This window comes from Lepus europaeus, chromosome 2 (genome assembly GCF_033115175.1).
Source record: "Lepus europaeus isolate LE1 chromosome 2, mLepTim1.pri, whole genome shotgun sequence".
Taxonomy (NCBI): Eukaryota; Metazoa; Chordata; class Mammalia; order Lagomorpha; family Leporidae; genus Lepus; species Lepus europaeus.
The window spans coordinates 52867044-52891024 of NC_084828.1; the positions used below are offsets into that span (position 1 = coordinate 52867044).

The following is a 23981-nucleotide window of genomic DNA, read 5'->3' on the forward strand; positions in this document are numbered from 1 at the left end:
GCACAGTCAGCTGGAAGCTTAACTAGGGATTTCAACTGGAGTCCCTACCCAGGGCCTCTCCAAGTGGCCTAGACTTCACAATAGGACAGGTTTCTCAGGGGGAATGCCCCACAAGACAGAGTGTTCAAAGACAGGGTGTTCCAAGAGAACCAATCTGAAGTCACACATGATCCCCTAGTGTCACCTCAAACTCCATTTATCAAAACAATCATAAATCAACTCAGTTTCAAGGGAAGGAGGCACAGAACCCACTTCTCACTGAAAGGATGATCAAATGATTTTAAGGCCAATTTTTGGCCCTCAGGAAAAATGAAAAGTTCAGTGTGTCTGAAGAATACAGATTGGTGTAAGGCCATTTAAAGAGCTTTGAAGTTATCCTAAGAGTGATGGAATGCAATTATAAGGTATTAGCATAATGTAGGAGATCATAAAAAATACTGATTACATGAAGAATCTGACCAATTTCCTTAAGGAAAATAAATTACTGTTTATTATCAACCTGTTAATTGAGATGTGCACTACTGTGGTAATCAACAGAGAGCTGCTAAAACAAACAACAAAAATTAAAAGAGAGAATTACCTAATACTGGGCAGATTTAGGGGCAGGTCAGTTGGAAATGTAAAGTTTCCTCTTTTGAAAAAGTTACTTTGGGATCAGTACTGTGGCATAGTGGGTAAAGCCCTGGCCTGCAGTGCTGGCATCCCATATGGGTGCTGATTCGAGTCCCGGTGCTCCACTTCCGATCCAGCTCTCTGCTATGGCCTGGAAAAGCAGTGGAAGATGGCCCAAGTGCTTAGGCCCCTGCACCCACATGGGAGACCCCAAAGAAGCTCCCGGCTCCTAGCTTTGAATCAGTGTAGCTCCAGCCATTGTGGCTATTTGAGGAGTGAACACCAGCAGATGGAAGATCTCTCTCTCTCTCTCTTTCTGCCTCTCTGTAAATCTGCCTTTCAAATAAATAAATAAACCTTTAAAAAAAAAAAAGAATAAGTTACCTACTTATATATAAGCATTTGAAATAAGAGATTCCTTCATTTTCAGATCTGTTAAGTACTGGTACTCCCTTCCACTTGTATATTAAATATGTAACCTTATCTAACAATGCCTTGACTTCATTATAGATTATTACTTCATAATTTGAAAATAGTGATACACTGACTTCATCAGTTTCCCATCAGTGTTACATTTGGTTTTGAATTTTAACCTTCTAAGCAAATAAACAAACAACAAAAAAAAGTTTTGTGGTACAAGCATTTTACGTGAGATATGAAAAAGTAATAAATAAAATAATAAAAGAAATAAAATTAAATTTTGCATGTGGTATCACAACTGACAAAGAACTGAATTACATCTTCTAACCCACGGGTACAAGCTATCAGTGAGTTTCAAAGTTACCTTGAAGGAACCATTACACAGCCTTCTCTCCAGTGTTAAATTTGAACTCTTTTTATCAATTCTAATTTTTTCCTAAATAATCTGGGCTTCATGTATATGTTTATAATGGTAGCTTTCTAATACTTTCAAGGAATGTAACTCAGTAATCATTTTTTATTTATTGAGAAACTATTCTTTGTTAAGACAATCTGTTAGATCCTTGATCTTGGACTGCTCAGCATCCAGAACTGCAATGAACTTCTGTTCTTTATAACTTACCCAGCCTCAGATACTCTTACAGCAGCACCAACTGGTCTAAGACAAAAAGATCTTCAGAGCAGGTAATCTTGATCTACCAACTGATTATTAGTACAATCACTGAAAGCCAGTGGTGCATTCTTATTTCAAAAAAAAGGATAAAAATGTAAGATATAAAAGCAAAAATTCTTTTTGGATAGAAAGTCCATGTAATGAAGATCTGTCTGTTATGAAATAGTTTTTGCTTAACTAGAAACAAAAGACTCTCCCCAATAACATAATACCAGCCCCAGCTTTAATCTTTGCTGGAGTGAAGGCAGCATTGGCCTCCAAATAATCATACCTAACATTTACAAAAATCTGACATTTTAGTTCTTACAATTACACTTCCCATTTAGTGCTTACTTCTAAGCACTTTATATGTATATACCACCTTACTTAACTCTGACAGTGATCTACTGAAGTAAATGTCATTGTATTTCCTTAGACATCTGGGTAGTTCTGGGTCAGAGTCTAAGTATCCCTTTCACAGAGAGTCAGCTTTTGCATCTAGACTCCTCATCAGGTGTAGCTTCCCTGGTGACCTGAACCTGTCACAGATTTCCTTCTCAGGTCTCTCCCTCTTCTGGGTCCACCTCTGCCAGGTCCTTCCTTTGTAGTCCATACCTCCAAGGTAGCATACCAGGAACTTGTATTCCCCCACCGTGCTTCTTTTTCCCTTCAGCTGCCTAGTTACCAACCTAAGCAGTGGCCAGAACTGGTACCCTCTCTCCAAACTTTATCTCAAGATGCCTTTGTTAAGGCTCTTGTGAAGGCTGATTGTTGAAATCAGGTCCATAAGATAAGACTCCATGTTAGGACGTACAAAATAACTATTGCTCTTTATGTAGGGGAACATAGAGACGGTATATATTTGACCAGGCAGAAGCCTAGTTCTAGCACTCTGCCAGTAAAGGGAACTGATCAATCCCTGCATGTGCTGCTCTGACAAATATATATCCTAGCTTATAGGTGCAGAAGGCTGAGCAAGCACGGGTAACATGTGATCGTCCCACCTGCACATTCCTTCCTTCCCTGAGGGCTTCAGTGCATGTCTGGACACCACAGGCCATGAGAGTCTTGAGAGATGTCTCAAACTCAGGAGAGATGAGAACTGAGGGACATTTCTGTTTTTATTCTCTCATTCCACATGGGGAACAAACCATTTACAGCATACATTCTCTTGGCATGCATCCTTAGACAATGGGATTCCTTTGACCCCTTGAACTTAAAGAAAAAATGCCTGATCTTTTTCTGCACCACCACACAGCCTGGTTACAAGCTAGAGGATGGAGAAAGTTAGCCTGAGTTGAGGTTCCTTATGTCCAGGATTTCTTTGTGCTAAGCCATCTGATAGATCAGATTCCTTCCTAACTTAGTCTGCCGCAGACATTAGAAGGAAGTTCCAGAAACTTGCAGTGGGACATGAGAGCACCTTGGACAACCTCTTAAGGGTGGCCACTGTGGTCTTTTATAACATATCGGGAGGGGACACAACAGTAGAGCAAAAGGGTAAGAGTAGGATTGTGCTCCTGGTGACGTCTCAGCTCCAGTGAGACCCCCAGGGACCTCCCAAGTGCTTTCACTGCAAAGGCAGTGGACACTTCACCAAAGATTGTCAAAAAGGATGTCCAGGGCCATGTTCTATTTGTAGAGGAGACCACTGGAGATTTGACTGCCCCTGAAGGCCAAGAACTCCAGGGTCAGACATTTCTGATAGGTCTCCCACACAGGAATGAAGAGCCCCAGGGCTCTACCTACAGGCTTCAGTGATGCATCAGATCAGCACCCAGGATCCTGGGGTGGTCCTCATGGTGAAAGCAAAGCCTATCAATTTCCTTCTGGACACAGGAGAGCAACTTTCTCTGTTCTTTGCTCAAGCTTTGCCCCCATCTCTTCTCATACAGTGACCATAAAGGATGTCTCAGAAGCCCCTGTTGTTAGATACTTCACGCAATCTTTGAGCTGCGTCTGGAATAATCTAACATTCACTCACTCCTTGTTGATCATACCAAAGAGCCCAGCCCCTTTACTGAGTAAAGATCTCCTGGCCCAGATGAAGACCGCAGTTCTTACAGAAGCAGGGGAGACTTTATGCCTCCCTCAGAGAGATACACATCAATCCCAAAGTTTGGAGTATCCAGGGAAAAGTTTGGTCGGACTATAACTACTCAATCTATCCAGTTTCATCTTAAAAACCTGTCCTCCTTTCCACATCAGAGATGATATGGATTAAAGCCTGAGACTCAGAAAGGACTAAGAGCCATAGTAGACAATCTCAAGGTACAGGGATTTTAAAGCCATACAATATTCCCTCAAACACTCCCATTCTAGGGGTTCAAAAGCCAAATGGAGAATGGAAACAAGTGTATGATCTCCATCTCATTAATGAGGCCGTGGTACTCATACTTCCTGTTTTCCTAAGCTCTATATACCTTGTTATCTTGCTTAATGCTACTCTCTGAGATCTAAATTCTGTCTTGTGCTAAGACAAAAACCTCCCTTTCAGACCAAGTTTCTTGGCCACACTTATAGGAGGAATATCTTAAAAGAGGCCTAGGCCAACTTACTCTCTACCTATGCCCTCCTGGCTTTGACTTCCTGATCTGCCCAGAGTCTGATCACTACCCTTCTCCTTCATGCTAATGTTGACAAGTGGGTAGGGAACAGGTCCATGGTAGGGAACAGGTTCAGCAGCCAAGGTCCAGCACCTGGCCTCAGTTGGTGCTTCCTACTAAAGGATACCATGTGTCTCATTTTCCCTATCTCCTTAGTCACCATTTTGAAGACATTAGCCAAGAACTTGTCATAACAGCTTTGGTTTAAACTGCTAAGTACCTTTTACCACTGGCCAGATTTCCTGCAGGGAGTCATTTCTCCTACACCAACAAGGGTGGGCACTCTGCTCTGACTCAAAGAGTTCACATGTTCTTGCTTGCTAAATTATAGAAGATTCTCTGCCCACCTGTTTTAGATTCTTCTGTTCTCTAATGGTCAATATAGCATTGTTAAACTAGAGCTTTCCTTGAACCCACTGCCCTACAAAGTATAAAAGACTGCGAAACTGTTATGCTTTCTGAGATGCTATACTCTGAGTTGTAATTGTAATCATAACTAGTCTGAATCCTTTGCCATCCACAATGTGATTCTCAAAAATATTTATGTATGTCTTTACAAAACATTGTTGGTACTATGCTTAAGTGTCTTGTCTTCTAGGATAAACATTTTCTTGAAACTCCTAGAATATGCAACAATTTGGTAAAGTGTAATTGTGTAAAAATCATTTACCTATTTCCAACCTGGATTCAAAAACTGCTTTAAAGTAAGTATGAGTTACAATTTTGTATTTTTTTTTTTTTTTTTTTGCCAGGCAGAGTGGACAGTGAAAGAGAGAAAAAATTTTGTATGTTCTTTTAAAAGATTTGTTTTTCTTAATTTACCAGCATTGAGGATTGTTTTAGGATGTGAACTGAAGGAACCAGTAGGTAGGAAAGAAAGTTGTAGAGGAAGCTACAGGCATGACAATGTATCCTTGGTTATGGAAGGTTAAGTCAGATTTTTGAAAGAATTTTTTTAGTAGAAAGGAACAGCGGGAATAAGCACGTTGTGGGTTTTGGTGTGCAAGATAGCTTGGATGAGATTAGAAGAAAATTATTTTAAAGTTAGCTCTTCCTAAAAGACAGATAGCAGGATTACCTGATTCTCTACCTCTTTGTAACATGATGTAATCAACTGCCCCAAGTGATGGGCTCGCATGCTGATATCACACACGAATATTTTGCAATCAAGGTTCTTCTGATTTCAAACAAAGTTTTACGGATCTCAGGGAAGTTTCATGTGTTTTCTGTTGCCTTTATTGAGTTTAATTGCTTTAATTCTTAAAGGAATTAGCTTTATCTGCTTAGATCTAGTCCATAGCTTTAGTTAAGAGGCTCAGGTTTAACTTACTTTGGCCAAATGGTTTAAACCTGGCAATTCTTTTACATCTAAAGCCCTAAAACTGAGTCTTTGACATTGAGGCTTCCAGATGGATCCCTGGGACTCTCAAAAGATGAGTCTCTCAATTGGGAGAGAAAATAATTTTCTTACACACTTTGTGTAAGAAATGACTAAATGACCAGAAGCCATCAAAGTCCAGCCTATACTCCAGACAATGCCCCTGAAGAAACCTGCCCTCAAAAGAATGCTCTGCTGCTGTTCCTCAAAGACACCCTCTTTCGCATGAAGCAGCCAGGGTGGTCATCACCCTCATATCCCTAACAACAGTTAGGGTCCACTCTTCTGGGAGAAGGGAGGGAATGTTAGTAGCTAGATAAACTAACAGGCAGTTGTGTCCTGTGGGAATGAGAAAAGGGGGAAGTCTCTTTAAAGAGTACAAAACATGGTCAGCGCTGCGGCTCACTAGGCTAATCCTCTACCTGCGGCGCCAGCACCCCGGGTTCTTGTCCCGGTTAGGGCACCGGATTCTGTCCCAGTTGCCCCTCTTCCAGTCCAGCTCTCTGCTATGGCCTGGGAAGGCAGTGGAGGATGGCCCAGGTCCTTGGGCCCTGCACCCGCATGGGAGACCAGGAGGAAGCACCTGGCTCCTGGCTTCGAATTGCGCAGCACACCAGCCGTAGCGGCCATTTGAGGGGTGAACCAACGGAAGGAAGACCTTCTTCTCTGTCTCTCTCTCTCTGTCTAACTCTGCCTGTCAAAAAAAAAAAAAAAGGGGGGGGGGGGTACAAAACATATACTTCACCCAAAAAGCTGCCTTTAGCAAAAGTGCCAATCCCACCCCTCTGAGTTTCTAGTTTTATGAGAATAGAAAGAAGTTACCTATTCCACCCTTCTGAAGACTGTTTTATCAAGAGCAGGCTAGACTGGACTACAATTCTGACCTTTCCATTGGGTTTTGTCCCTGCCCTTTGATTCATTGTTCCCCAAATTGTGCTTAAAAGACTCCACTTCAACCAGTTTCTCAGGTCTGCCTCCCTTGGAAACACCTTCAAAGCTGCTGCAACAGGAGGTTTCTGGCTTAAATAAATCTTGCTTTGCTTAAAAAAAAAAAATAGAGAAATACCAGATTACCTTCAGAGTATCCCCAATTAGACTAGTTGCTGATTTCTCATCAGCAACCATACAGGTCTAGGAGAGAATGGAGAGACATAGTCCATGTCCTACAGAAACAAACTGTCAATCCAGAATACTGTACCCAGCACAGCTGAAATAAAGACCTTCCAAAGCAAACAGAAATTGAAAGAATTTGTCACCACTTGCCCAGCCTTACAAATGAGTCTTAAGGATGTGCTACACATAGAAATAAAGAGTAATTGTTGTCATTATGAAAGAATTTGAAGGCAGAAAATCTAATAAAAGTACAAAGGAAATCCAAAGCAAACAATAGAAATATTTAGGAAAAATGGTAAAACCAATTTGTTACTTATCAATAACCTTGAATGTAAATTATTTGATTAAAAGACACAGACTGGCTAAATGGATTCAAAAACAAGACCCAATGATTAGCTGCCTAAAAGCAATGCACCTCACCAACAAAGATACACGCAGACTGAAAGTGGAAGCATGGAAAATGATATTCCATGTTAACAGAAAGCTAAAACAAGCAGGAGTAGTGATCTTAATATCAGACAAAATAAACTTTAAAAGTAAACTGTTAAAGAGACAAAGAAGAACATTATATAATAAATAAGGAATCAATTATACCACTATGGAATACTATTAAGCCATAAAAGAACCAAATCCTATCGTTTGCAACAAAATGGATGCAAGTAGAAACCCTCTGCTTAGTGAGATAAGTCAGTCTCAAAAAGACAAACATCATATGTTTTCTCTATATGTGGCAGTTAATACAGAATACCAAAATATGCATAGGAATGAAATGGTCATTTGGAGATATGATTGTTTTTAACCCTTGTTTATACTCCTGTGGAATTGTGGTCTTCTTTCTTTTTACTTGTTGAATATTATGACTAGTGGCAAGTTAAGCCTGTGAATATAGAGTGGATTAAAATTATGTCTTTGCAAAAACTGATTAAGAGAGGCGAAGTACATAGGGATATGAGGGGAGCAGGAAAGTGGGAGAAGTATGATTGTCTTCTTGGAACTAGACCTATGGAATGCATAAAATCTGTATTTAATAAAAAAAATTAATTAAAAAAATTTTACCTATGAAATATAAGAAATTTGTTCTCTTTAATGAAAAACTTATAAAAGAATTTAATTTGTATTCATGTCAATAATTATTTCCTTCCTTTTTTTTTTTTTTTAAGATTTTTACCTATTTATTTGAAAAGGCAGAGTTACAGAAAGAGGGAAAAACAGAAATGTCTTCCATTCACTGTTTCAACCTCCAAATGGCTACAACAGACAGTGCTGGGCCAATCCAAAGCCAGGAGCCTCCTCCAGGCCTGCCATATGGGTGCAGGGGCCCAAGCACTCGAGCCATCTTCCACTGCTTTCGCAGGCCATAAGCAGAGAGCTGGATCAGAAGAGGAACAGCTAGGATATAAACCAGCACCCTTATGGGAATGCTAACACCACAGGCGGAGGCTTAGTCTACTACACCACAGTGCCAGCCACCCTTCCTGGTTTTGACCAAGAGTATAATTACCATTAAATAAGCAGATGGGAATAAAAATATTTACTTTGTCAAGGAACAATCACCCCAAACTACAGGTTCTTGAAAGTACTAAATTAGAGAAAGTAGTGTCCCTCATCCAATTTCTCTTTCCACGGTTTGTTACCTGCAGTGCAAATGTGTTTTGAGAGACCACGTTCAGATAACCTTTTCTACCCTGTACTGTTATCCTTGCTCTATCTCATTCTTCATTATTATTGTTTATCTCTTCCTGTACCTAATTTATAAATCAGAATTTAACACAGGAATGTATGCATGGGCAAAAATATAGTATAGACTTGTATAGCATCTGGTACTGAGGTCACATGAAAACATACCCCCTGTGGATAAGGGGATTTGTAATTTGGACTTGAAGCCAAAACAAGGGAGGCTTCCTATTACCTCCTGCCAAATACAAACCTTAGAACCAGCAACTGAAATGTACTGGGTCAGCAGGCTGAATCCTCAAACTTCTCCATGCAGCAGTGGTGTGATGGATTGGGGACTTTCTTAAAATGCCAGCTGACAGCAGAATGAGGTGCTGGAATACACGGGAGAAATAAAGCAGGCACTATGCCAGGTCTGCTTACTCACAGCCCACCATCTCTTCCTAATAATCTGCCTGGAAGACAGGAAAATTCTATTTCTGGCTTTGAAAAGCTTTCAAACTTATCTGCCTACTGTAATAACTGGGAAGATGTAAAACATTGTAATGACCTAACTACATATCAAACTAAATCAGATTCTCTGAGTGGCAAGTATTTTTAAAAATGCCCTGATCTGTGCTAACTAGTAAACAAAAAATGTAGTATATGAGTGAAATTAACATTTTGAGATTTGATGCTTGTTTATAGCCCTTGTCTCTACTGTTGAGGAACAGTGTCTTTTTCTTACTATTTGTTGAATACTTAGTGTGGGGTTAATCTTGTGAGTATAAAATAGACTGAGAATAGATCATTATAAAAATTAAAAGAAGGAATGGGAAAAGAAGAGGGAGGGTGGTATTGTGAGCGGGAGGGAGGCTAAGGTGGGAAATATTACTATGCTTCTGAATCTGTATATATGAAATACATGAAATTTGCTTACCTTAGAAAATTTGAATACAAAAAGAAGTGAGCAAAATAAATACATCCCTGGGACATTCCAATACATAGCCTAGGCTGAGAACCACATTAGGGACTTGGTAGCCCCATTTCCTCATAATGCAGCCAGCCATAACTAGTATTTTTTGAGTGTCTTTGCTGATCAGTTTTCATAATCCTCAGGGTAACTTCGTGAGGCAGGTATGACAAACACAGCTTTTCTCAGATGGGAAAAGGGGAGAACAGAAATGCTAGGAGACAGACCTGGGACCTGGGATTGTGAATATAGGATTCTATCTCCTGAGCTGGATTCTTAACCTCCACACTGTAGTTCCTGAATGCCCTGACCCCAGAGATCTTGCCAATCACATAATACATTCCCTTTATAGGGGGGATCAAATAATGGTTGTATATAAGAAGCCATTCCAATATTCCCTTCAAAGAGGACGTAACTTTCCTCTATTGAAGTTGAGAAGGAAAAACAATTTTCAAGAACTAGCTTGTATAGAGATTTGCAAAGTGTGTTGTAGGTAGTAATAAATCAACAGATGATTAGAGTTGTTAAGCAGTTAAAATACAACAGCATTTTTAAAAGCATTAGTTGAGGAAGAATGATAGGGACAGACAGTTCCCATCTAATTGGTCACTCCTCAAATTCCTGCGACAGCTAGGTCTTGGCCAAGCAAATGCCTGGAGCCTGGTACTCAATCTAGGTCTCTCACTTGGGTGACAGGAACTCAATCAACTGTGCCATCACTGCTGTCTGCCAGGATCTCAATTAGCAGAAAGATGGAGTCAGAAGCCAGAGGCAGGTGTCAAACTCAGGTACTCCAGTACGGCACATGGGTATCTTAACTACTAAGCTAACTTCCTGCATCAAGACAACATAACTGTCAACAGAATCAACCTTATATTTTTGAACAGTCATCCTTGGTATTTTGAAGTTGAGAATAAGGAAACTATAGCACAAACCACGCAGATAAAACTAAAGATGATGAAAGAAGGTGCCATGGAAAATTAGGAGAGCAAGAAAATAAAAAATAATTGTGACTCTATAACAACACAAGTTAAGGAAAATATGAGATCAGAAGGCTGGAAGATTGGAAGAGGCTGAAAGGCTGAAGGATACATAAGGTAAAGTTCATATGCTGGGACACTAACACTCACTATTCATTAACTCAGATATTAAAAAAAAGGTGAAGTCAAGTGGAAAGATTCTCTCATTTCGCATTTCTAAACCTCTTCAAAGGTAAAGAGCAAGTAATATAAATTGTATCTAACTTTACTCAAGTTTACTAAAAGTGTGTATATGTTGAGTAACATTAATTTTACCAGTAGATAATCTGGCACTGAAGAGAATTTAATGACCCTATGATAATGTCTATAGGGTAAATCTTCATTCTATTCTGGCAATTTAGGATTTCACATCACAAATTTACAGGAAATTAACACATACCTATATTTTGACCTTAGGGGAAAATGCATCTCATCAAAACAGTGTCAGAACACCTGATGAGCAATGGAAAAAGAATTCCTGAACATAAATGTGTTCTCTTGTTTTGTTCCTCTCATATTAAGGGATGAATCATTATTCACTTATGAGAAGAAAGCTGAAAAGAGGACAAAAGACTCCACCCATCTGTGCCAGGACAGAGCTGCATCCGCTTGTGAAGTAACAATCTGCATCTTCAGAACTGTACCCATTAGCTGCTCTTTCAGCTGCTAGGAAACAGGGAGGTGCTGCTATCTGCAAAGTCAAGTTAATCTAACAGTTATTTTCATGTTAGGTGAAAGCTTACATGTTGATTAAATATTAAAATACCCTCACACTATATATTTAGAGTCAGTGGGACAGGACTGGCTCTTTAAACAGTGCCAGTCTGCAATTTGTTGCTGTTTCTAGACTACAAAAACAAACTGACTTATATGAGCATACCTCTTACTCCTCGATCATGTGACTAAACAACAGATGGCTCACCTCTAAGTGGTTTACCAACCATATTCTACACTCCCCCCACCGGAGTACTTCAAAAGTTGGTGGAAAATGAAACTAAAAGTTTATTTTAGTGCAAAATTTTGGAAATTCAGTTTTATAACATGCATTTTCCACTAACTGTTTAAAGACTCTTCCTACACATGCAAACACACCTCAATACTTAGTAAAGCTTTTTAAACAGATTACTAGTCATTGGGTTCCTAGTATATTATGATAAAATGGTAGGCATACTTACAACTATCTAAAAAAATAATTTTTTAAGAATCATTCTGCCTTTTTACTGTACCAAATTTTGGTGGTTTTATGGCTATCCTTAAATTCTGAAATGGGTCTTTTGCTAAAAAGCATATAGAAGATGTTTATCTCCATCATTCAGTTAATTAGGACTATAAAATTATGGTCTTAAAACACATGTCTCAAGTTACCATAAAGCTCATGTTCTGAAATACCAGAAGTTATTTTTACTTTGGGAATTGCTTTCAAAGATTAAACAGCATTGCTTTCAAAGAGTAAATGGAAAGAAATTAACAGGATTTACTTTGCCATTGAATTTATGTTATTAGGTGAATCAAAAATCATTAGATAGCAGTATCACATGGCTCAACCCATGAGAATCATGAGACAGCTGAAAAACTGCACTTTCACGTTAAAAAAAATATGGCCTTATATATTACAAAGAAGAGTTTTTGCAAGAGAGCTGACCTCAGCTACTCAATAATGTGCTATAAACACCAATCACAACACAGATTCAGGAACAAGAGTTACAATGCTCACTTTCTATGCCTAATGATACTACCAGTCAGAATTATTTCCACAATGTACATTAAAGACTGGCTTGGATGGAGTCATCACGCAATTCTGGGGGTAACAAGACATAAGGACACTTTTTAACTTCCCAAAAGTGTCATTCTGTCAATTATGCTTAAATCCCAATCCCAAAAGTTTCGTTTGCTTACTTAGGCTTCCTCCTGTCTATCTTCTATGGACAAGGAAACTGCGAGAGATAAGAATCAGTAGGTTTGACATTGACTTGATCGTTTCTTCCATATAGAACACAAACATCCACAGCCATTCAATGATGTAACAGGATACCAGCCACCTTAATGTGATAGAGATCACAAACCTAGCTTGAAAACATGCTTTAAAATTCCAAAATATGTAAGATAAATATTCTTTTCTACTGGGGGAAAGGGTTCCCACATTTTCTGGAACATAAAACAGTCTACAACACAAGACATAAAGATGGATCCGTAGAGCAATAGTGCATTTTCTATAAAGACCCACACAGATCTTCTTTCTGATTCCTCCACTACTTTATCCTCCAGTACTGAGGTTTAAATCAATTCAGATACTCCATACACAATTATTTGAGTCTCTTCTCATTTTTAATTTTATTTTTTTAAAAAAGACAGATTTAGGATATGGTAAGAAATTACTAAGTTACATTTTTTTAAATCTGTCAAGTGCTACAGTAATGGAATGAATAAATATTTAAAAGCTCAATGTTTAGACAAATTTATAAAAAATGACTCAATAAGAAGACATTAAATAATGTTGACACAAACCAGTAAGGGGTTAGGCAAGGAAAGGCACATAATTTCACCACAAGAAATAAAGACCATTCTTGGAGGTTAATGGATAAAGCTTTAGATCTTGTGGTAGTTTACCCAGCTCTGGAGGGTCTTTGTGGTGGACACTTCTGTATGGTACTTGGAATAAATAAAAGCAGTTGGGGAATTTACTCTGAAATCTTAATGTAAAGTTAAAAAGAACAGTCTTCAAAAACCTAGCGTGAAGAGGGAAGGAGCAAAAATTCAAAGTGGCTTGGTAGCACTGAAAATCCTAATGAAGAGATCTAAATAATAAAATAAGATCAACCTTCTTGTCTGGCTGAATTGAAATTCTTACAGTTACAAAATTAAATGTAAGTAAACACTGTATTTTTCCCTTTTCTTATAGGCAGACACAGTGTAAGTATAAACAGCTGCTACATCTCACTTCAAAGGAACTCATGTGACAATGTCTAGGGAAAAGGATTTTAGATAGTTTCCCAACTTTATGGAGCCCAGGTCTGAAAATACCCTAATACCACTGGTTAACTAGCTATCTACAACAGCAAAGTGAACATGAAGTTCTAACAATAACAAGAGGTTTCCCAAAGAAACTGAAAAGTTTCTAGCTGTAAAGATGTAATTACTTTACTTTTCCTGCTAACAGGCATCAGCAGAATTTGTTCTGGGTCAATTTGCTGCTGCCAATTTTCTTTCACAAATTTGTGCCAAGTCTCTATCCATGTCTTTGTATCTGGACTCTGAACTTAGATTAGTGTGTTTAAATGACGGAATCACTCAGAATAAACCACATAAATTTTAGTGGTATTGTTATCTAGTGTCATATATGTATAAATTAAATGGATTTTCCAGATAAAATGGTATATCCACAAAGAAGATTAAAATTAAAAACTGGGAGGGAGGCCAGGTAAAATGTCAATATTAAAAAATAATAAAAATGGCAATTGTAAAGCAGGCAGTTTCCATTCACGCCACACGATATGCCTTCATTAAGGTGTACTCTTTCCGGTTGGTGTGAGCAGCCCAGATGAAGAGGGCAGAAGCCATGAACTGTAAGGGAGCTGAGACGCAAGCCAGGCAGAAGGACCATCCAAATTCACCAGACACATTCTCAGGCAGCTCAAGTTTCTGGTGGAGTAGTTCAATTCCAGCAACATAACAACTTACTGAGCCCAGTGTACAAAGACCTTGGGGGAATTTAGAAAACAAAACAAAATATGGCTAGGTAAGAACACTGTCAAGAGCTCTGCGTGCAATTCAATCAAGCAGTAAAAGGTGAATGTTTCTGAATTATAACTCTTTGGGCCCTAAGGACACAGGAAGAAGTCAAAAGGTAAATACGATGTCAAGACCCACCTGCAAGGAGATGGAGAATGCCCGTGGCAATGGTGGGATACAAGCTTCGGCAGATACAGGCACAAAGTCCAATCAAAGCCCCAAAGCACATCAAACCCAGACTCACAAAAGGTAAGAGGAATTGGCAACGCCAAAGATCTGATTGTTAAAAAAAGAATAATAGTGTTACCACTATTTCATGACATTTTCACACAATGACTATTACTTCATATTCTAAGCAGATCTTTTCTCAAAAAGAAAGAGGTATTTTAATATCAAGGCCATTTCCTAAAGCACATTGTTCAAAAGGATGCTAACTCTGCACTGATAAAAGTACAAGGCCACTAACAGGTTACAATTAATAAAGGTTTAGTACATGCCATGTGTCATTTGTTCTATTTATATGCTTTGCCTATTAATCCTCCCAACAACCTTAGAAAGAACATATTACTATCTTCTCTATTTACTAAGGCAAAAGGCATCATAAATAGCTTGTACAAAATAATACAGTAAGTAGAAAAACCAGAATGTAAATAAAAAAAAAGTCTACTTCCACATACAAACAATATCTAGGGTCCTTACAGGACCTAAAGACAGTGGAAACAGAATAGTACTTGCATGGCCATTGAAAAACAACAAAGTACAACAAAGAGTATGTGGAATGCACCAGATGCTATATAAATGGCAGTTTTAATTACTTTTTTTGTTGGTTTTACTTTCTAGAACTTTGTGAAAGCCTTTCTTCTAATTAACTTTACTTCAGATTGTTAGTAATAAACATCCTCCTATGCAATCTCATAGTAAAACTGAACACCTATAGGTTACTAAATGTTTCTTCTCATAACACAGTCATTCCCCCAGGTTTCTATAACCCTAAAACGGAAGCTCAAACTCAAAACAGTTTGTATTTCACAGGCAGCCTGACCATCAAGGAATAGAACATTCCTAATAAACACTTTCCTTTCTTTTCATCTGCACTGTTGGTACTATGACCTAAGACTGGATGAACACTTTCAGTAGGCCTGATACTGTTACTCAATTAAAGCCTGCAGCCAACTTTTTTCAACATGCCTGTAAATTAAGTAATTCCTACTAAATTTTCTCTTAATTAAATGAGTCCATTAATCTTCTGGAAGTCTGGATTCCACTACCCAATTATATCAGCTGCCTCCCTCAAGTTCAAATCATGGAAATTTGGCAGGTATCTACCTTCTAAAATATGTTGCTGTCATTAGAACAGAACTGTCACTAGATTTTTTTTTCAAACTTATGTGATTTATTTGTAAGCAAGAGAGAGATTTTCCATCTGCTAGTTCACTCCCCAAATGGCCCCAACAGCTGGGGTTGGGCTAGGCTAAAGCCAGGAGCCTATAACTCCATTCGACTCTCCGACCTGGGTGGCAGGGGCCCAAGGACTGGCCATCATCCATTGCTTTTCCAGGCACATTAGCAGCAGGAAGCTATTTGGGCAGTGGAGCAACCAGGACTTCAACAGCACTCATAGGAGATGCTGGCAAAGCAGGCCATAGCCTAACGCGCTACACCACAATGCCAGCTCCTGGGATCTTATTTCAATATGACGCTACTACCTCATCTTGTTCCAAAAGCAGAGTTAAATACAATACAAAATTATTTCCTTTCTCCCTCAATCGTCCTACTGAGATCAAAATACTCACAGGTCCGAAGTAGATCAATTCCACTATTGTGGTTTCCGGGATCAACAAATTTCTCCATGAACTGTTCATTTAGTGTGAAACTTACACATTTTGTAACCACGTCAAATGACTCTGGAACAAGAACAATGACTGTTTGTAGTTTCCATTACAAACATTTAACAATAATCTCTTTTAGTAATTATTCTCTGAAATAAAAGGTGCTGTAAAAAAATATCACCATGAATTTCTTTGGTTCCAACCTGAAACGGGTCTCATCAAAGCCCAATAGATGCCACTGGTTCTGAGGATACAGGCATGAGGAAGAAATAGAAGGAGTAAAAATATCATCAAATAGCAATATAAGAAGAGTAGGAAGAAGGGAAGAGTACAAAGATTGAAATAATAGAAATTTTATCCTCTTCCCCCGTACAACTAGTGAAGTCATGGCTCCCATTTCAGCAAAAAATTTCACCCATCCAGTTCCTCAGACAAGAAACTTTCCAGCCATTCTGTCCATATAAACACCATCTGGAAATACTAGATGTTCTTCTTTCAAAATATATCCACAATCCAGCTGTTGCTCACTATTACAATGGACTGAGTCACACTAACCTCTCATATGAATGACAGTATTAGCATCCTAATGAGTCCCCTAGCTTTCATTCTTGCCTGCTGCCCGCCTGTTCTCACTATATCATCCAGGGCAACCAGATCACGTCTTTCCACTGCTCTAAGTGTCCCTGCTCTAAAGGCTTTCCTATGTAGTCAAGAGTAAAAACCCATCTCCATGTCACACATAGAGTACTGTATGATGTGCCCTACTCCTACCTAAGGGTTCATCTTTGATAGCATACCCAACTCTCCCCCACTCCTTCCATGGCAGCCCAGTAGGTTCCTTGATGGTCCTTGAATACTTTAACCATGCTCCTGCCACAGTCTCTGTAGCCCTTGTTCCTTCCAACCTTAATGATCACCACCAGTCTCTACCCTGCTGCCACGAACTACCCATACAGTTAACACCCTCTTTTGGTCTTTACCTCTACCAAGTCTTTATCATTTATCAATGAAATCTATTCTAATTATCCTATGGAAAATCATAACCTATGCTTACAATATTCCTTTCCTGTATTTCCAAATCTTTTGCTTCATTCTTCCATATTAAATGTCATCTTCTCACGTACTGTGTAATTATTTTGTTTATACTGTTACACTCATTTATTCTGTTTATTGCCTGCCACCCTTAGCATTCTAATAAATGATAGCTTCCCACAAGTAAGGATTTGTTCTCCAAGCTATAAAGCCCTGGAACACAGGGGCAGGCAGTAAATACTCGGTGAATAAACGACTAAACAACTAGTAAGATTTCAGTATCAAGTGCTCCAGGCCCTCCTAAATACAACTGAACATTTTACAGTGAATTGTGACCAACTTTTCCACCTTTCCTTCGCATGATTTCCTTTTCTTCATATATAATGACATACTATCACTTTTGATATATGGCAATTCAAACCTGTTCTGCTATGACTGAAAGATAAAGCTCCTCCGCTAAGAGACCAACCCAAGTAGTCAGAAGTAAATTGTAAAGTTGTCCCTTACAAAGTGCTCTAAAGATCTGAATGGAGAGCTAAAGGAGTACCATGGCAATGCACAGAAGTTGGGGTGAAGAGGTGATAGGAAGAGAAGAGACTTAAGAAGATATAAGATGCCCACAAATCTGCTTATATATAATTCAGCAATCATAGATCACTTTATGCTACTGAGCAAGTAAATTAGAGAGAAGTGAAAATAAGAGGAATACCTGTCCTTTCTGGCGGACTGTACCAATGTGTGTTTTTGGGTATGGTGATACACCGTCTCCACAATCCCATTGTGCCATTGTATCGGAAAAGTGCATCGTTGTAAGTCTTTTCATCTGCCTCATCACTAATGAAGTCTTCCCAGATGCTTTTATTCCAATCACTTGAATTCTCTTGAACTGGACTTCGATACTCATACCAAAAGTCTGTGCCAATTGAGGCTGCCATGTAGATGGTGGAAATGAGGCTAAGCACACAAGCAATTACAAATGCTGTAGCAAAACGGTTATCCATTCTGGCATTCAGACTGCTCTGTTTAAAAGTTGAAGAAAGAAGATGTCAGACTTTAAAGACAAATAAGAAAGATTGTTTTGAATGGAATTATCTCAGAATCACCCTTGAAACTACTCCCCATGCCTTGGTTTAGAGTAATAACATATTTTTAAATTTAAAAAAAAAGGCAAGCACATTTTTAAGTTTAAGAACAAAACTCATTCCCATGAAAGTACTTATTGAATGCTCACATACCCAGGATGCTACGGAGACAGAGGTCTTGTTCTCTAGTCTATCACCTGCATACTAAAACAGACAACACTGAAATGGACATACACATTACAGATACAAACAGACATGCCCATGGTCAGCAGTGTACCGTGCACACATTTTTAAGTATAGACCGAATTTTTACACAAGCTGGAGAGCATTAAGGCATTCTGAGTTTGAGCGTGAGAAAGGCACAGGAAAAGGAAGCAGTGAAAATCGGATTCTCCCAGTTTTCCTCTGAAGAGGGAAGCCTCCCAAAACAAGGGCAGGAGTCAGGAGCTATTTGAAAGAGTTGACAATGTTTGTTAAGTCGAGGGAAAGGTTGTCCTAGGTGTACGGAATAACAAGAAAACAATAACATGTAATAATGCTAGATATCCATCTCCCCAGCTATCAATGATAAGACAAGCTGCTTTATGCTGTGGAAATACTTCACTCCTGTCTATTCTCTCCATTCCTAACACATCTGAGCCTCCTCACCTGCTACCTTGCTCTCTCTCTTAATCCTAACGTGGAACATACCTTCCTAAAAACTAAGTGATCCCTCCTCAGAAAGAAAACTCCGAATTAAGGCAAAATACATACACTCCCAAGGTGTGGACAGGGCTCCACGGCAGTAGTAAATGGCCGCAGTAAAATGACTCAAGGCGGATCACGCTGAGTCAAATACTGCAAGTGTACACCGTGACCGCACCAAACACCTTAGGAAGGTGCAGGAAAACAGGCTCGCAAACTGGGGTTGCTGAGTTGGGAAGATGGGAAGTGACTCAGGATCCTGAGATCAAAGCAATAACGATAATTAACGATAATTCAAGAAGTTGGGTTCATATTTTGATTTTTTTAAATCCCCTTTCATCCTGGGGCTCTCGAATGACCTCAGAAGGTCCCTACACAGGAGCGACGGCTCGAGCGAGGCCAACCCCAGCTACGGCCTCCCGAGGCTGGGGCGGGGCAGCCCGGTGTCGCCCCCCGCCAGGGGCCCCAGGTCCCCAACCAGGCCCCTCCCCAGACCGCTTGGCCCCAGGAAATCCCCCTGCGGCTCAGAAGGCGCCCAGCCCCGGCGGCCGCCGCACACAGGAAAAGGGGCCCTCTGCAAACCACCGGGAAGCCGAAGGGCTACGCGACCCCCGCCCGGCGACGCCAGCCCTACTCACTCACCGCCCATGCTCTTGCTCCACCAGCTTCACCCTCTAGCTCAGACCACAGCACCCTACTCTCCCCGCGCCTCCTCTGACGCACTTCCCTGCAGAACCCGCCCCCTGCATAACTCCCGCGCCTCCGCCTCCGCCTCCACCCCGGGCCTGGCCGCAGCCCGGGACCGAGGGGGCTTGTGGGAGTTGTAGGAGGGACAGAGGGAAAACTGCCGGAGAAGCCCGTTGGCATTCCTGGGGCCGCGCGCGGTGTATTGTGGGGGATGTAGTCCAGCTCTGGAAGTCCGAGCGAACGCGTTCTTCTGTCTTAAGGAAGGTCCAACAAGTGAGACGGCCTGTATTCTGTCCTCGTTCCTTGTAATTGTGACCGAAATAGCTCATACCTTTCTTTCAGTCCTGTGCTCTATCACGCCACCCTACTTCCAAATATAAAGATAAATGAACAGTCAATGCGATTCTAGTTTTGAAATGTTAATCCATTTTTTTTCTCTCCCACAATCTCCCATAGGAGCTTTGAGTCTTTCTGACTTTATTACTTAAGTTTAGAATAAAAAGGATGTGGTCCACCGAATGGTAAACATGTAGAATGTAATGACTTTATTCGGCTTCATAAATAATATCCCTTGGCTTCATAAAATTTATGTTTGTGGCTATCTTTTCTTTGTGACAAGGGGTACTATTTGTCTATTGCAGTGATGTAAGGTTTCCTTTTAGAATAAATTTCAGTTAATTAAAAAAAAGACTTAGGATATGTGATATCTAAAAAAATGCGGATAAAAATTCGTTGCTAATGTGCACCCTGAGTGGCAGCAGGTGGTTGCTGACTCAAGTGGTTAGGTCCCTGCCACCCACCTGGGCGACCTGGATTGTGCTCCTAGCTCCCAGCTTTTGGGAAAGGACCAACAGATGGGAATCCCACAGCCTTTTCCTCCCTCTTCCTTCCTCTCTTTCCTCCTCTCTCTGTTTCAAATAACTAAGTAAATTAAATTTGTTTTTTTTTAAATTTGTGAATACAAGATGAAAAAGTCTGAAGTTTAGGAGATATTACTTAAAAGAGATAAGGTCTTGGATCACACTGGAGACTACAGTTATGTGGCACAGAAGCAACAGAATGATTCTAAGCCCTCACATATTGCACAGAAATTCTTTTCCAGGAAGCAGGGACACCTGGGCAGCAACATACGGGGACCCTTCAACATTGCATGGGACCAGTGAAGGATGAGTTTCTCAACAGACACCTACAGAGACAGTTGACTCGAGGACCAGAGGAGCCCTGGAACCCCCCAAATCTCCACCCAGTGCCTTTCAAATTTAGCCACTGCATACAGGAAAGGTGGAAGCCCCAGAGTTGGTATCAAATTTCTTCCTTTCTGACAGAGTCACCTCAGTTGGTGAGTTGATATTCATATCTAGTACACAAATAAAGTAAGGTAATATTATAACATTCAAATTTAATTCTCAATTTTAATGCAAAACAGAATTTTGTCTGAGCCATCAGAGAAAGTAGTGGTGGTACACAAGAAAATTACTAACGTTTTAGTAAGGTTCAGGAATGCACTCACAGATTAGGAAATATCTTCACCCTTAGGCCTTCATTTGAAATCCCCCACTTTCAGGTCCCATAGGGGTCATATGGTCAATAAAACCAGATAAAAAGGGAAGTTTGAAAAAAGTAAAGAAACAACCTCAGTTCACAGAGGAACTGAAACACAGGGAGAGTAACTAACTTGGGAAACTTCAATATTGGGATGAGTGTCCTAACTTTTGTGACTGTACAGTTTATTTAACCTTTACATCTTAATTGTCTTTTTCCCAAGCCATGGATGTTGGACAGTAGAATCTATCCCATGAGATCATTTTTGAGCTGCAGATTAGAAAATACATGTAATTGCCCAGCACAGGACCTAGGGTTTAGGTTTTTGGATTATCAGTCTTTGCAAATATTTGTTGACTGAAGTCAGTGTAAGTAGCTTTTGGAAGGCTCCTGTTTCCCCTGGGGGCTGGAAATAAGTCATTTACAGAGCTGGTTAGCTGTCCTCCCTTAGTTCTGCTCAGGAGATTCCCAGGCCTGGACTCCATTGTACACAAGTGATCATGACTCAGAAGGTGATGTGTCTGGGAAACCTGAAAAGCAGGAGGATGCTTTCAACCCTTCGAGTGTGCTAAATGGCCAGGAAACACTCAGGACATGTTTCACTCATTGAGCACGGACCTGGAAGTGCCTGCATGTTTGAGATTTTAACCATCCTGACTCCCTCCGCATAGAAAGCCTGAACTGCTTCATCACACCCAATTCCACCAACCACACAAACCACGTTGCTGGCTTATCTATGTGTCTTTGGTGTTTTCTAATTTCTATTTATGCTTGCTTGTCATTTGGGTGTGTAAAGTAAATACTAATTTCATGGAGCTAAATTTATGCTTCTGTTCCGAACTCTGCTGTTTGAGAAACAGTAGTTGGCCTCACATATTTTACAAATCTTCAAGATAATTTAATGCAACTAGGAAGAGATTTTGGAATTTAGGTTTGAAAGCAAAGTTGAAAGAGGCTTCTGACAATATTTTTAAAAAATGATTCATTTATTTGAAAGGCAGAGTTACAGAGAGAGACAGAGAGAGAGAGAGAGATCTTCCATCTGCTGGTTCACTCCCCAAATGGCCAATCTTCTCCTGCTTTCTCAGGTGCATTAGAAGGGAGATTGATCAGAAGTGGAGCAACCGGGATTCGAATTAACACTCCTTCAGGATGCCGGTGCTGCAGGCCGAGTAACTTAACCTACGGCCACCTAACCCAGTGTGCCACAACAAAAGCCTCTTCTCGTTTACCTTGTTAAAAATGGTTTCTAGTTTCAACACAAAACCATTTTAGTTATACCACATTCTAAAACAAACCCAATAATTAAAAATCAGGTGTTAAAGCTTGTTTTTACTTATTATTATAACTTTTATTGACCTTGTTGTGAAGCAAATCTTTGCACAAGAATTCCCTTTAACACCAAATTCCCTAACATACTTAAGTTTGACTTTATTTTTAAATAATTCATCGTTAGGAACTAGGAATTATGTTAAGCAATATATCTCTACATTCATTATGGCTTTTCTCATATAGCTTTGTCCTGGTTGTTTTACTTATGAACTTCAGATTTAAGAAAGGAAAAAAATAGAAATACATGCAAAGACCATCCTCAAAAAAATGTAACAATCTTTCAATTTCTTTGTGCCTGTTCACTATAGAATGATGATAAAAATCAATTAAGGACAAGTACAATAGAAAAATCCATCTAAAATGCCTCTCATCAAATTTTTAAAAATTTTGCTTTGCAATTCCTGTGAAGTGCCATATAGAGTGACAAACTGTAGCTATTTGGATATCCATAGTTCTGAAGGACAGTGAATGTAGATGAGAAATTAGAATATAAATTGTCCTTTAATATCATCATTGGAGGGGTCTTTGTCGAACAACCTCTTTCTGGGCCCCAAAATCTCCATTAATAAAAGACTTGTGCTGATGATCACTAATGTCACTTGGAGCTCCGAAATCTTGCAATTCCACTGGAAGAAGAATCCAATAAAATATTATTGTCACAGATCCACAGCACTGGAAGTTCAATGCAGAATTTGTATGTCCTACTTCTCCAGGAGAGGCAATGTACCTGAAGCAGAGATAATGGAAAATGTAGATGGTTACAGGGAAAGAAGAAAGGCTGTATGCTCTTAACAGAAAAGATGCAGCAACATTCCTGCTGTTTCAAAAATGAACAGCAATCACAGGAAGGTAGCAAATATGGAAGGAAACATTTTCCCAGTATCATCCAAATTTTAATTTATTAGTGTAGGGTTATAGGTGTGAAATTTGGCCCCCAAATAAAATCTTTTCAAAAGGTAATATTGCAAATAAGGAAATATTACATCAATTAATTTGTTTATTTATAAACTGGAAAAAGAGTTCTGCATTGAACAGGTCCTTCTTTCCATATTATAATACATCACATTTATTATAAAACTATGGTAGATGCATTTTCAAATATACTGGTTAGAAAATTAGCGCTGATTTAATGAGAAGTTTTCAGTGAAAATATTATATACATTAACCAAAAAATATGTTGGCTTAGAAATGTCTCTCCATATTAGTTCATGACATGACAAAGATCCTGGGATTGAATAGAGAATTGGAGCTCTCCAAGAAGTTTGTGAAAAATCCTTATTGCTTGGAAATGACTCAAAATTCACCTGTGAGTCATCCCAGGTCTACAAACATTTACTGACCACCTGTTGCATGCAACAGGTCTCTGAGTTGCAAGAGACACCAACAGAAATAAACGCGACTTTTCTTGTGCATAACATCAAGTCAGGTTAAATCCATTATTAGGAAGAAGCCTAATTATATGTTCCTAGAAATGTAACATTACTGCTGTTTATATAAATATGAGTTTCCAAGGAAAATAAGCCAGCATGCTAAGTTAAGGAGGGAAGTTTGATAAAATACATTTCTTTTAAGATTTATTTATTTATTTGAAAGGCAGAGTAACAGAGAATTGGGGAGAGACAAAGAAAGAGAGAGATC

The 23981-nt window shown here is 39.5% G+C and overlaps 1 protein-coding gene across 1 annotated transcript; it reads right to left on the reverse strand.

Moving 5' to 3' along the window:
• Positions 1-12706: 12706 nt before the first annotated feature.
• On the reverse strand, positions 12707-19509 carry CLDND1 (claudin domain containing 1). The gene is made up of 5 exons (XM_062206764.1): positions 19425-19509; positions 17726-18035; positions 15949-16059; positions 14294-14431; positions 12707-14124 (listed from the first exon to the last, which is right to left on the reverse strand). Exons 2-5 carry the CDS (start codon positions 18015-18017, stop codon positions 13904-13906), a joined length of 762 nt encoding a protein of 253 aa, XP_062062748.1. The 5' UTR covers positions 18018-18035; positions 19425-19509; the 3' UTR covers positions 12707-13903.
• Positions 19510-23981: the final 4472 nt, after the last annotated feature.